Below are 12,776 nucleotides of genomic sequence, written 5' to 3' on the forward strand. Positions count from 1 at the left end.
GCCCAGCACATCTGCAGCCTCTTCTGGACTCAGACTGAGCCCTAGAACTTAAAAAAGTCACTTCCAATTTCATGATGTTTTTTAAGTTCTAGGGCTCAGTGCGAGCCTGACAGAGGCTGTGGACAGTCTCTACTGGACTCAGAGGACCGTCCCCTCAGCTCTGGAGGGTGGGGGGATGTGTTCTCCCATATCTGTGGTTTCACTTTACCATGGGGGGGGGGGAGTTTTATTCAGCACAGGCTGAATTTGTATCCAAGAGTTTTTCACATCATCAGTAGTGCACATATTAACTCACCAGATATTATGGAACATGGCAAGGAAAGTGTTATGAGGATGATGAAATAACCTTCTGAATTAAGTAAATGCAACCCGCTAGAACCGAGCGTCAGATCTGCGGAACTTAACACCTTGTCTCATATGAAAGATAGCTTTGGACATCTTCTGATGTGAGATAATGGCATTTAGAGAGGAGAATCTTCAGATTCCCATCTTTCTTGGATACCAGTTTTAATAGTAAAACTTTCTAGGGGTCCTGGATGCTTTTATCAGATTGATGCCAGCCGGAATTGGGCCATCACAAACTGCTCTTAACACGTAATCGGGGGACGGATGGACGGGGGGACGGACACATTAAGAACTAAGGATGCAATCCTATATACCCCTTGCTGGGAACAAACCCCACTGAATACAATGGGACCTACTTGTGAGTAGTCATGCAGACGGTTGCACTGTCAAGGTACAACTGCGAGCCCTCTCGAACTCTCTCCATCATGGCGGTCATGCACTGGACTGGGTGATGCAAACCCTAGTCACACCACTGCCTGCAAGTATGGAAAGTTGTGATGGCCTGGTCTTCTAGGCCAAGGGTGCCCAAACCCCGGCCCTGGGGCCACATGCGGCCCTCGAGGCCTCTCAATGCGGCCCTCAGGGAGCCCCCAGTCTCCAATGAGCCTCTGGCCCTTCAGAGATTTCTTGCAGCCCACACTGGCCCAATGCAACTGCTCTCAGCGTAAAGGCAACTGATTGACCTTTTTGCGTGAGTTGTGGGATGAGGGCTTTCTCCACTACTTGCTGTTTCATGTGATGCAGTAGCGGCAGCAAAGGAAAGGCCAGCCTTGCTTTGTGCAAGGCCTTTTATAGGCCTTGAGCTATTGCAAGACCTTCATTCATTCATATAAGTTCATTTTTAATATATTCATTTATGTAAACTTATGTAGATTTATTCAAATTCTAAATGTAAATTAATTCCTTTTTCCCCTGGCCCCCAACACAGTGTCAGACAGAAGATGTGGCCCTCCTGCCAAAAACTTTGGACACCCCTGTTCTAGGCCAAATGGAGGGCATTCACCTTTAACTTCCTGTTTGGGCTTTTATAAAATAATACCAATGCAATTGACACCCAATCCATCCAGTCTGAGAGACACAGACACACGGGCAGGGAGCTGACAATTTCTGTTCCCCTCGTTGAAGACATTCGCAGAAATCCACTGGCGTGGCAGCAGGATTCAGCAGCTGTTGGTCTTTTCTGTGCTTCGTTGCCTCCTCTCCCCTAGTTACACAACCAACTGGAACGACACGAGAGAATTTCTCAGCATAAAAACTTCCCCTCCCCTCCTTCAGCGCATACACCAATGCTGGTGACAGGTGCTTGTACAGACCCGAGCCAAAGAGCATGCAGTCTGAGAGATGCTTGTTTGCTCCTATGCAGAGCAATTGGAAACACCTCTGTGGGCATTTTTCCTTGGCACTGGTAATTTTGATAGTGATTATATCTATGGCGGAGTCATGTGTTGGCTGCCTTTTGTGGAAGGTGGGTGTGACAGACACAATACCGTAGAGCAGTGACTTTTTTAAACTCATGGCATACTGATAAGGTGCTAAAATTTTCAAGGCACACCATTTTTTTTCTTTTTTTCTGCCATTGACAAGGCACACTATGCTGCTAGTAGGGGGCTCAATTTCCCCCAATTACCCTACTAATAAATGACCCTCCCCAAACCCCTGTGGCACACCTGTGGACCTTTCATGGCACACCAATGTGCCATGGCACAGTGGTTGAAAATCGCTGCACTAGAGGCCCAGTCCCTGCCTGTCCGCTCCCTCAAATTTTGTCATTTTGGCCTGTGTCTGGGGCAAGTGCTATAGTGGCAGGCTGGCAAAATGCCCTGTGGTCTGGATGCCAGGGCCAGAGCTTGCCCCAGAACACCCTGTGGCCCATGCGCTACTGCCAGCTTCTCCCAAGCAGCAGAACGAGCATACCTTCAGCACCTCTGTTTCATGTCTGTGATGCAGTAGTGGCAGCAAAGGAAAGGCCAGCCTTGCTTTGTTCAAGGCCTTTAATAGGCCTTGAGCTATTGCAAGACCTTCATTCATTCATATAAGTTCATTTTTAAAATATTCATTTATGTAAACTTATGTAAATTTATTCAAATTCTAAATGTAAATCAATTCCTTTTTTTCCCCGGCCCCCAACACAGCGTCAGACAGAAGATGTGGCCCTCCTGCCAATCCATCCAGTCCGAGAGAGTCAGCACCAGTACCTCTGGTGTACCTTCAGCAGTCACTGGGGAACAGGGACGGGTTGGGATGGCAGAGGACAAGGACTGCAGCTTGCTGGCCGCACTAGCCCTGGTTTTGTTTCCTAATGCTATTTTGCAATGCAGCCATGTTGTTGTTTGATCTCACATCCTCTCTGCTCCTCCCCCACCCCTCCCATCGTTATTCACGAGAGTTCACAGAAACATACATCTACATCAGCATTTCTCAAAGGGTCTGCACTGATTCTTGTCCATCATTTTCTCAGTGGAACGTTTATTTGAGTGCATGCAGGGGGGTGGATCCGTATGAAGTAGTGCTGACCTTCTACTGCCTGGATGCTTCAGGTTCCTAAGAACATAAGAACAGCCCCACTTGATCAGGCCATAGGCCCATCTAGTCCAGCTTCCTGCATCTCACAGCAGCCCACCAAATGCCCCAGGGAGCACACCAGATAACAAGAGACCTGCAAGGCTTCCTGGGAATTGTAGTTAAGAACATAAGAACAGCCCCACTGGATCAGGCCATAGGCCCATCTAGTCCAGCTTCCTGCATCTCACAGCGGCCCACCAAATGCCCCAGGGAGCACACCAGATAACAAGAGACCTGCAAGGCCTCCTGGGAATTGTAGTTTAAGAACATAAGAACAGCCCCACTGGATCAGGCCATAGGCCCATCTAGTCCAGCTTCCTGTATTTCACAGTGGCCCACCAAATGCCCCAGGGAGCACACCAGATAACAAGAGACCTGCAAGGCTTCCTGGGAATTGTAGTTTAAGAACATAAGAACAGCCCCACTGGATCAGGCCAGAGGCCCATCTAGTCCAGCTTCCTGTATCTCATAGCGGCCCACCAAATGCCTCAGGGAGCACACCAGATAACAAGAGACCTCATCCTGGTGCCCTCCCTTGCATCTGGCATTCTGACATAGCCCATTTCTAAAATCAGGAGGTTGTGCATACACATCATGGCTTGTACCCTGTAATGGATTTTTCCTCCAGAAACTTGTCCAATCCCGTTTTAAAGGTGTCCAGGCTAGTCGCCATCACCACATCCTGTGGCAAGGAGTTCCACAGACCAACCACACACTGAGTAAAGAAATATTTTCTTTGTCTGTTCTAACTCTCCCATGACAAGATGCTATGTAATCCCAGCTAAACCATTAGGAAGGAGGGGAAGGGAACAGAGATGGGCCATTTGGTAAAAGCCTCCCAGACATTAACGCAATGTCATATCATTAATCCTATTGCTTCCTCTGCTTTCATACTCTTCCCCAACATACCACTCTCCTTACCCTCACTGAGAAAATGAAACCTTAAGCATCCCTTCCTTCTTACTGCTTCTTTCCTACCCAGGGTCATAATTTGCTGCCTGTGACATCATAATCGCGGCCAGTTGTTAGTCTACAGACTGGGGATTAGCCGTTTCCCTAAGACCCATGGTTCAAGTTTTCCTTTCTAAGGAATTATAGACTCAAGCCTTCTTAAAATAAATAAAGGGGCCTGCGAATATAGGATACAAATAGCGGAATATATATTTCATGGCTCTATCAAGGGCTTGCCGTGTGCCCTCCTGTTGGCTTGATCCTATTAAAGCCCGCAAAACAAAGTAGCTTAAAGCAAAGTCCAGTATGGGGGCAACAAATTATGACTACTGAAAATGCAAGTGAGGGCTGGGGACGCTCGACTGCGGTATGAATGATGACGTACAAAGAAGTCCATAGGGCAACTCTCTCTGGGTGGGCAATGCTGGATGAACAGGTTGAGGGAGCTTCACAAATGAGGGAGAGGCACATTTTGGAGTTTCAAACACGAAGGCTGCTTCACCTTAGGAGGAGAATTTCTATGCTGTGAGAACAGGGTTCTCTCAGCCCACAGAGTCTAATATCTGTTGTTCCTAGGAGCGCGTGAAAGAGAAACATGGAGGCCTAAGATCTCCCAACATTGTCTCTGAAAAGGCATGGTGCCAGGGTGGGCATCTGGGATTGGCCAGCTGGGACACAGGCAAAAGGGCGCCACTCACAGCCTAATCCTAAGGGCGCAATCCTGCCTTTCACTTGAGCTGGCGCAAGTCCCTTGCGTCGGCCCAGGAGGGTCACAAATGTGCCATAAGGGTCGCAAACATTTGCACCTCCTCACAAGTTGGCTAGGCTGACATACAGAGGCACGCTGGCCTGTGGAGGCTGGAACAAGCCTCCGCGCTGACAGAGGCACCGAGCCTTGCATAGGCCCGGCTGAGGCAGGCAGGGAGGGGGCATTCCTGGGCGGGGGGACGGGATGGCGGGCAGTGGGCAGTCCTGGGGGCAGGCATGTGGGGAGCAAGAGGCTGGCGCAAGCCTGAGGAGACCCATAGGGGCAAGGGCGCCTTGACCAGAGGTAAGGAAAAAAGTTTCCCCTTGCCTCTGACTGAGCCACTTTTGGCCCCTATCCGGCCCTGTATACAGCGCAAGCCTCTTGGCTTGCCTGTTCCAGTGCAGGGTAGGATTGCACCCTAAATGCCTTTTAGGAGACCCTAAATGTCTCCTGCCTCTCTTGCAGAAGACTTTCGGCTATTGGGGGGGGTCTCTTCAGGTAAGGGGCATTTGTTCCCTTGTCCCAGGGTAAGCCTCTGCAGCTGCAATGGGTCAACTTGAACCTGAACCAGTTATATTGCTGGCACAAGTCTGAATTGATCAATGCAGGTGGAATGAGCCCAAGAAGGATATGGCACCACTCAACCCATCCTCTCCCAGACCCAGTCTGCCCACTCCCTGCCCCTGTTGCTGCCCTCTCCCTACCCTGTTCCACCCCATACCTCCCCTCCTCTCACCCCTGCTCTGACTTAGCTGGTCTGGGTGGACTCCCTGAGATCGCCAGCATTAGCAAGAAATCTCCAGTCATCCCACCAGTGCACTGGCTAAGAATGCTGTCACAAAACGCTTTGTTAAGGCATCACTTAGGCAGGATCGGATCATTAGTCAGTCTCTAAAGAAGAATGATGGTGATGATGTCATCATTGAGTCCAGGTCAGTGCATGCCAAAGCCTGTGGATAAGGAGGGCCCACTGTACTAAAATATTGGAGGTCACACACAAAAACATGGTGCGCCTATAGAATATGATGGCTGCATGCCAGCTTTGAGGGGAAAAAGCTAGTTCCATGTGTTTCTTGTTTCTGTGTGACTGATCGAGTATCACATTCTCTGAAATGTCCATCTCTTCATAGAAAGCTTTGCCTCTTGGGAATTTTGATCTGGCCATTCTTTTTAGTCCCACCAATGTTCACTGAGTTATGTGCAAAGGAAATGGCTTCCTTAATTAAGATGTGCAAGTTAATTGCTTGTTGCCTTCTAGGATACTTGATTATAGATGCTTGAACCCTCTTTTTCCTATGGTGGTTGCTTTTTACCCGTAACTACTTAGATCAAGCTGTTTGCTCTTGTTAAACTTTGTCAAGTGTGAAATGGGAAAGCAAGGACCCCTTGGAGACATGGGGGGGGGTTTAAAATGCATGAATGAATGATGAGGGGAGTAGCATCATATGGTTAAGTTACCTCCAGCTCTCATTTATTCATCAGAACATCTTTGGAGGGTCCCCTGTATGCACACCTATATGTACAAAATGCTCTCAGTCATCCCTAAGCATGACTCAGTGTACACAGTGCTGGCCTTAGGAGCTGTGGAGCCCAATTTGAAACATTTTTGAGGGCCCCAGATTCACAGCCATGGTCTTTCAAATTTTAAGGATATAAATAAAATGTATTACAGACTTTATATTTCTACGGTAGAATGAAAAGCAATCAACGTGCAAAAAGTGCATGTGAGTTCATGGACCAAATGAATCTAAGCACATCTGAATACAGAATTGCATACAAGACTAGAGGACATTTCCCTAGTGCAGGGTCTCCTTAGGGGTGGGGTCCAATTGGGAGCAATTGGTCCAATGGCTGAAAGCCAGCCCTGCATATGCATGCAAGATGTCTTGTTAGACCAGTGGTTCTCACACATTTAGCACCGGGATCCACTTTTTAGACTGAGAATCTGTCGGGACCCACTGAAAGTGATGTCGTGACCTGACATAATCATGACCTGACATCACCATGACATCATGACCTGACTTCTGATGTCAGAAGTGACGTCATCAAGCAGGAAAATTTTGAACAATCCTAGGCTGCAATCCTACCCACACTTACCCAGGAGGAAGTCTCATTGACTCTCATTGTTAAAATGATGTGTGTAGGCGTGGGGCAGGCGTAATGCTTCTTGCTGTACCCCACTGTGCATCCGTACAGGGGCAAAAGAATCCAAGAAGAGTGCCCAGTTGGCTGTTATGATGTCTGTGGAAGATGGGAAGGGTGAATTCCTTGCACGTCCTGATTCCAATGATCCTCTGCAATTCCCAAAATGGAATTTGTACGTCTCTCTTTCCATGGTGAGACACCCATGTCATGAGCCTGCACATTTTTATCTTGTGGAGGAATGCACGCATGCACATGAAGAACAGGAAGCCCAAGTGGCTTTCCTTTCCGTCTAATAACATCAGAGGAGGCTTAGAGACGCTAATGGATCAACTGACCTACTTGTGACCCCCCCCCCCACACACACTGTTTGAGCAGCTCCCCAAGATATTCAGCTCAATCCTCTGATCCCTTTCAACCGACAAAGAGACCGGCTTTGACAGAAAGAGCTCAGAAGCGCGAGACAAATCCTTTTGTTCAAAGCTTCAGCTCGTCAAAGAAAGAAAGCGCAAGCAAGGCCCAAATCCTCGGCATCTGTGCGCTGAGGGTCGTGGCACAGAACGGACTGCCATTCTGGACCAACCAAAGGTCTGTGGGCACTCAGAAATGCACACACGGGTCTCTCGCCTGCTCAGGCATCCTCATTCTGGGAGAGTGGGAGGCAGGCCACCGAGAGGCTGGGGCAGGAAGCAGCAGGCTACCCTCATCATCAGTGGCATCACTTGGGTTTGGTGCAGAAAGCCAGTGCGTCCCCCCATGATGGACCTCCTTCCGTCTGTTGGGTAGGACAGCCCAGTGGTGGGCATGGTGATGTACCAATGCCCCACCTTCGCTTTTTTTGGCTATACCTTTTGATAGAATGCAGATATCTCAACGCAGTTTATTTTATTGCATTCTGCATGAAATTACGCATCGATTGATATATAACATGATGGCGTTATTCCTACAAACTGTGATTGTGGTCACTAGTGGTGTCACCCCTCCCATTTGCGTGTCACCTGGTGCGGCCCGCACCCCCCCCGCACCTGCCCTAGTGACACCACTGCCTCTCATTCAGCAGTGGCAGCTGCTCTCAGCTCTGCTCCTTTGAGCACAGCAGTGGTCATGATAGAGGTTGCAGCTTGATAATAGAGCAACGGCAAGTGGCAAGCTGGTGCAGGGTGAGCGCAGGGCATCCCTCACCAGTCCAGCACCACCTACAGTCTGTCACCTGGTGAGGTAGTGCAGCAGGGTGGCTGCTTTCCAAGTAGCGGTGGTAGTGGCAGCCACTGTCACCAGCAAATGGGGAGGCATGGAGGTGTGGGGCTGCAGGGCCAGCCCAAGACTTCTTGACGCCCAAGGCTGCATGCCAAACAGTTGCCCACCTTATCTGATGACGTGCCAGCCTCTGCTTGCTCCCACTCTCCAGTGTTCTCTCTCAGCAGCAGCAGTCCTGGCCACTGTGCCACCCCAGGGTGACCCTGGAAGTCCCCCCCCCACCAGTCACGTGACCTCTGGAAGTCTTCTGTGGGCTGGAGAGACTGCGTGCAGCATCTCCGGCCCTCAGACAACCTTCTAAGGCCTCTGCAAGATCTTAAAATGTAATGTCCCATTTTTAGGAGAAAACCAGACCAGAAAACCAGTGATTTTTAAAGGACCTCTGGAGACCTTAGAAGGTATTCTGAGGGTCAGGGAGGCTGCATGTGGCCTCTCTGGGCTCAGAACACTTTCAGATGCAGAAGCAGCAGGTGTGGGCAGCTCTTGGGGCAGCAGGGCTCAGGGCAGTGCCACCCCACTCAGCCGTACCCCCCAGGAGCACTTGCACCCATTGACCCCCCGCAGGTACTCCAGTGCAGCTCAGAACTCCCCTCTCTTCCACATTCCTTTTCCTTTCCATTCCTTTTTTTCCTTTTCCAATCCAGGAAGTGGAAAGAGGAGGAGGAGATATGGAGGCAAGGAGCTGGACAGAGATGTGTGCTCCCCCCACCACCACCAAACTGGTGCCTGAAGCATGCTTCAGTTGGCCTCATGGGTGGACTGGCCCTGGGGGGAAGGAGGAGACAGATTGTCCTGGGTTACAGGAGTCAGGGTGAGAAAGCTGCGTAGGCAGTGGGGATGTATTGTGGTGTGTGGGGCACATAGCTCACACAGCTTACTCCCTGATGAGGCCGTAACAGAGAAGGATGACATGACCCCTAAACAGGCAGGAGAAATGCCACTTCTCTGGGGAGAGCAGTGGTGGTGGCAACAGAGGCGCAAATGGGCAGAGCCTGGGGGGGTACCTGCCCTGGGTGCTAAGGCGAGAGGAGCACATGACTGCCCTCGGCCTCTGCCCTAGTTACACCCTCCATTCCTTGAAGGAGGGCTTCCATAGGAGAAGGAATGGAGAGTGCAAAGAGGTGCAAGGCAGTCACTTCCAGGTTCTCCCCAGAGGAGGGGGTGGCATCTTCACAAAATCTGTTCCTTCCCCTGCAGGTGCCTCTTTCTCCAGGGAAATGATGTCAGGATGCATATGACTCAGTCCCAGGCACTGGGACAGTGCGTTACACCTCTGGTAGTGGGGGGCAGCATTAGCGGCTAGTGCCAGGTAATGAGACCACCGCAAAGGTAGTGTTGGAAGAAGAACCTCCAGCCTTTAAGGAACCCTGGCCACAACCCATCAAGGGCTGCCCCATACAGAGTTCTCTTACCCAGCATGGATGTCGCTAGGGGACTCAGTTTTCTCCAGGAAAAGGGACCTCTGAGCAGCCAGCCTCTACTGCAAAAAATCACCTGGTGTTCAGCCTTGGAGCCATTATGTGCAATGGTTTTATTTACAGCAGAGGAGAACATGAGGGAGGCTCCTAATCCAGAAGCAGAGGGAGGTTGAGGAAGGTGACCAAGGCCACGACAATGACACCACAGCCGTGGAGAGAGAGCCACCGGACAGAGCAGGTGTCAGGCCCCAGAAATCCTGACCCTCGTCTTTTCTTTTTTGTTGTAGCTGCTGGAGGGATATTCTTTGCGATTCCAAAGCAGTGGGTAACGATCCGTGCAATTTCATCCCCCCGGAACAGAGATGGATGCTAAACAACTAAAGTGCCAGTTGTGAAAAGCTGTGTGTAGTTAGGAAGTGGTGTGTCTTCGGCAGCCCTGCTGTGTGTACTTGTTCGGCGTGAAAACAAACGATCATACAGATCGAGGGTTCACCATGCAGGGGCCCGAAGGAGCAATTTAGCAAGAAGCAACGGAGCTGGCTTGTTTAATTTTGACGTCTTATTCTCGCCTCTTGCTTCCAACTCAACCCAGCACCAGAGCGAACCCCCCCAAAAAAATTAATTACAGGGAATGCACGTCCCTTAACCCAGAAAAAAGTGTTCCCTCCCTTCTTTGCCGTAAATGCTTTTCATTTTTTATTATGGTGGCGGGAACAACCCCCGGTTTAAAAACAAGTTAAATGTAAGCATGCCTTGCAGGCTAAGATGATTAAGGATAATTTGTGTTTGCAGGACTCGACAAAATCAATCACTATTGTTTGGGGACAAGTGGCATTAAGTGGCTGCGAAAGGCTATTTGCTTAGACTTCTGTTTAAAAAAAAAAAAAGGCTTCTCAGCAGGCTTAAGGAGAAGGCTGGCTAAATCCTTGGGGCGGATGGCTGCAATTTTCAAATTTCCACTTTCCAAACCACCAGACAAGTAGGGCTGCCCTGTAAGGGTTTGCACGTCTGTTGTAGTCTGTATTTTGTTTTTTTAAATTGGGGGGGTGTTAGACTGCACCGCGCACCTGGTAGTTTGACATGGCCAAAGGGAATGCAAACAACTGCTGTTGAAACAGTTATTAAGCCTGCTGTCATTTTTTTTTTTTTTTTAGCCAGTTAATTAAACCTTTAAAAGACTAGGTAAGCAAACTTCTCTCTTGCAGAAATTTGGGAATGGAATGGACCAGTTTGTCCTCTGCCGTACCACTTCACATGGTACCACCGGAAGTAACCGGCAGTGACATTCTGGGTTGGGAGACCAAATACGACATGGCAAACGCCAGTCAGAGGCACCGGGTGGACTGGAGGGCTTTTTCAAGCTTGGGAAAGCATGCTTTGGAGCTCTGCCACCATAAATGGCTGCTGCCACATCCTGTGCGGTTTGGGCAGCCACCGGCAGCTCCTTGGGAGAAGGGGGACTTTCATCTCCTTCATCTCCTTCCCCTGCAATGGGGCTACTTGATTCACTGGCAACCGAAAGGTCGGCGGTGAACCAAGAGCCTCTGTGTAGGGCGGCAAGCCCAACATAGAGGCTCTGGATCCAGTGGAGTGTCACTCCACTGGTCCCATCTCCCTCCCTCCCTCTCCCTCCCCCCAGCATGCCTCTCCCCACCTCCCCAGAACGCCACCTCCTACCCTCTGCCCTCCTCCTCCCTCCTTAGAACACCTCCCCCCACCTCCCTTCATGCCCCTACATACCTCTCTGCTGCTCGGTGGTTGGGTGCCCGTCCGGCGCCGGGCTACCACCGGAGCTCGCTTACTGCACTTTGGCCGGTGTTGAGCCAGCGCGCCAAGCCCAGGATTGGGCTCTGAGTCTCCTTCCGCCATGTCGTGTTCCTGGTTTCACTGTCAGGTGGCATGTGTCCGGGGTCCCACGAGTACCACCAGACACCATGTCAAGTACTTCTGGTGGTACTTGTACCACTGATTGAGAAACACTGGAAGGGACCCTTCCTGCCGCCTGGTGAATTAGGTATTACAAGATACAAAGGTGCTTTGTAAAATAATAATAATAATAATGCAGGTATTTATATACCACCTTTCTTGGTCTTTATTCAAGACTTTATTCAAGGCGGTTTACATAGGCTTACATAGGTTTATTAAATCCCCGTAGGGATTTTTACAATTTGAAAGAATGTTCTATCTTACAAGAACCACAACATTCAGGTGTTACTTTCTGGATCTGGTTTCACATTCTGGCCTCCATCCTCCCACGCTCAGAGCAGATGGAATAACTCGGCTCAGCTTGTCAGCTGCTTCAAGGTCGCACGGTGCCGGTGGCCTCGAACTGGCGACCTTCGGATGTTATCTTCAGGCAACTGGAAGCTCTACTCTCTAGACCAGACCTGGTTGTGACTGTTGTGGAAATTGAAGGCCCAAAACAGCCCTGTGACCATTAGTGATCCTGAGCAGTCTCATGTATACGTATATCTTATATGGTATGCCGCAGGTTTTACCATTGTATTGTAAAATCCATGTCGCCTCTGTTAAGAATCATTGTCGTGTTACAAGCCGGAACAAAGAAGATACTTGCTCTGCTTAGGGATGGACTTTGGTCTTGTCTATTGTTGAACCCGTGTGTGTGAATCTAGCTGAACTAAACCATATTGACAGGAGAAAGCTACATTATGTTTGAGGCATCTCAATAGGGTTCTGGGGGTCATTTCTGAACAATGGGTGCTCTGAGAAGATAAAGGAGCGAAGACAGTTACTGCGCTTGTTCACATTATATAACTAAATTCAGAGAATCTAGAGTACTACTCATGCTTAATTTAAAGCAAAAGGGAAACAATCAAATATGGCAGCAGGTAGGCTTATATTGTGTAATATGCATATTGAGTATAAAAGCATTAGGCACCATTGTTAGGGTGTGCAGTCCTTGTAGTTCGCCTGTGTTAGGTAACAAGACAAGAGTCAAATGGGGAATGAGAACCATTGTCCAGAGCAGTGGCTTTGCTAGAGGGGTGTGTGTGTGGGGGGGGGGGGGTGTGATGCAGGCCACACTGGGTGTGCCCACGAGGGTGTGCCCAGGAAGGTGACACTACTACTGACCAAAATTTTTAAAATCTTTACCCTGCACATCCCTGATCTTGTCTGATCTTGGAAGCTAAGCAGGGTCAGTGTAGTATTTATATGCCCAGGCACTGAGGTAAGATGTCTTAGCATATTTGGCATCAAGGACAAGTCAGGCACACCTGCACAGTTTGGGCACACTCAACTGCCCTTGAAACTGCCCTTGAAATGCCCTATGTTGGGTCATTGAACTCTGTGCCTGTGAGCAGCAGAATGCTAGGAAGGAGAATCTTATCTGG

The 12,776-nt window shown here is 49.6% G+C and overlaps 1 protein-coding gene across 1 annotated transcript in view; it reads right to left on the bottom strand.

Annotated features, from left to right (window-relative positions):
- The window catches only part of LRRTM4 (leucine rich repeat transmembrane neuronal 4), a 49,547-nt gene extending 38,255 nt beyond the window's left edge, over positions 1-11,292 (bottom strand). Inside the window, exons 1-2 of the mRNA XM_066639670.1 lie at positions 11,164-11,292; positions 10,670-10,710 (exon numbers count right to left, since the gene is read on the bottom strand). Of these exons, the coding sequence (XP_066495767.1) occupies positions 10,670-10,710; positions 11,164-11,292 (170 nt within the window). The remainder of the gene's footprint in view (positions 1-10,669; positions 10,711-11,163) is intronic.
- Between the last annotated feature and the right edge of the window lie 1,484 nt (positions 11,293-12,776).

This window comes from Tiliqua scincoides, chromosome 11 (assembly GCF_035046505.1).
Source record: "Tiliqua scincoides isolate rTilSci1 chromosome 11, rTilSci1.hap2, whole genome shotgun sequence".
NCBI classification, from domain to species: Eukaryota; Metazoa; Chordata; class Lepidosauria; order Squamata; family Scincidae; genus Tiliqua; species Tiliqua scincoides.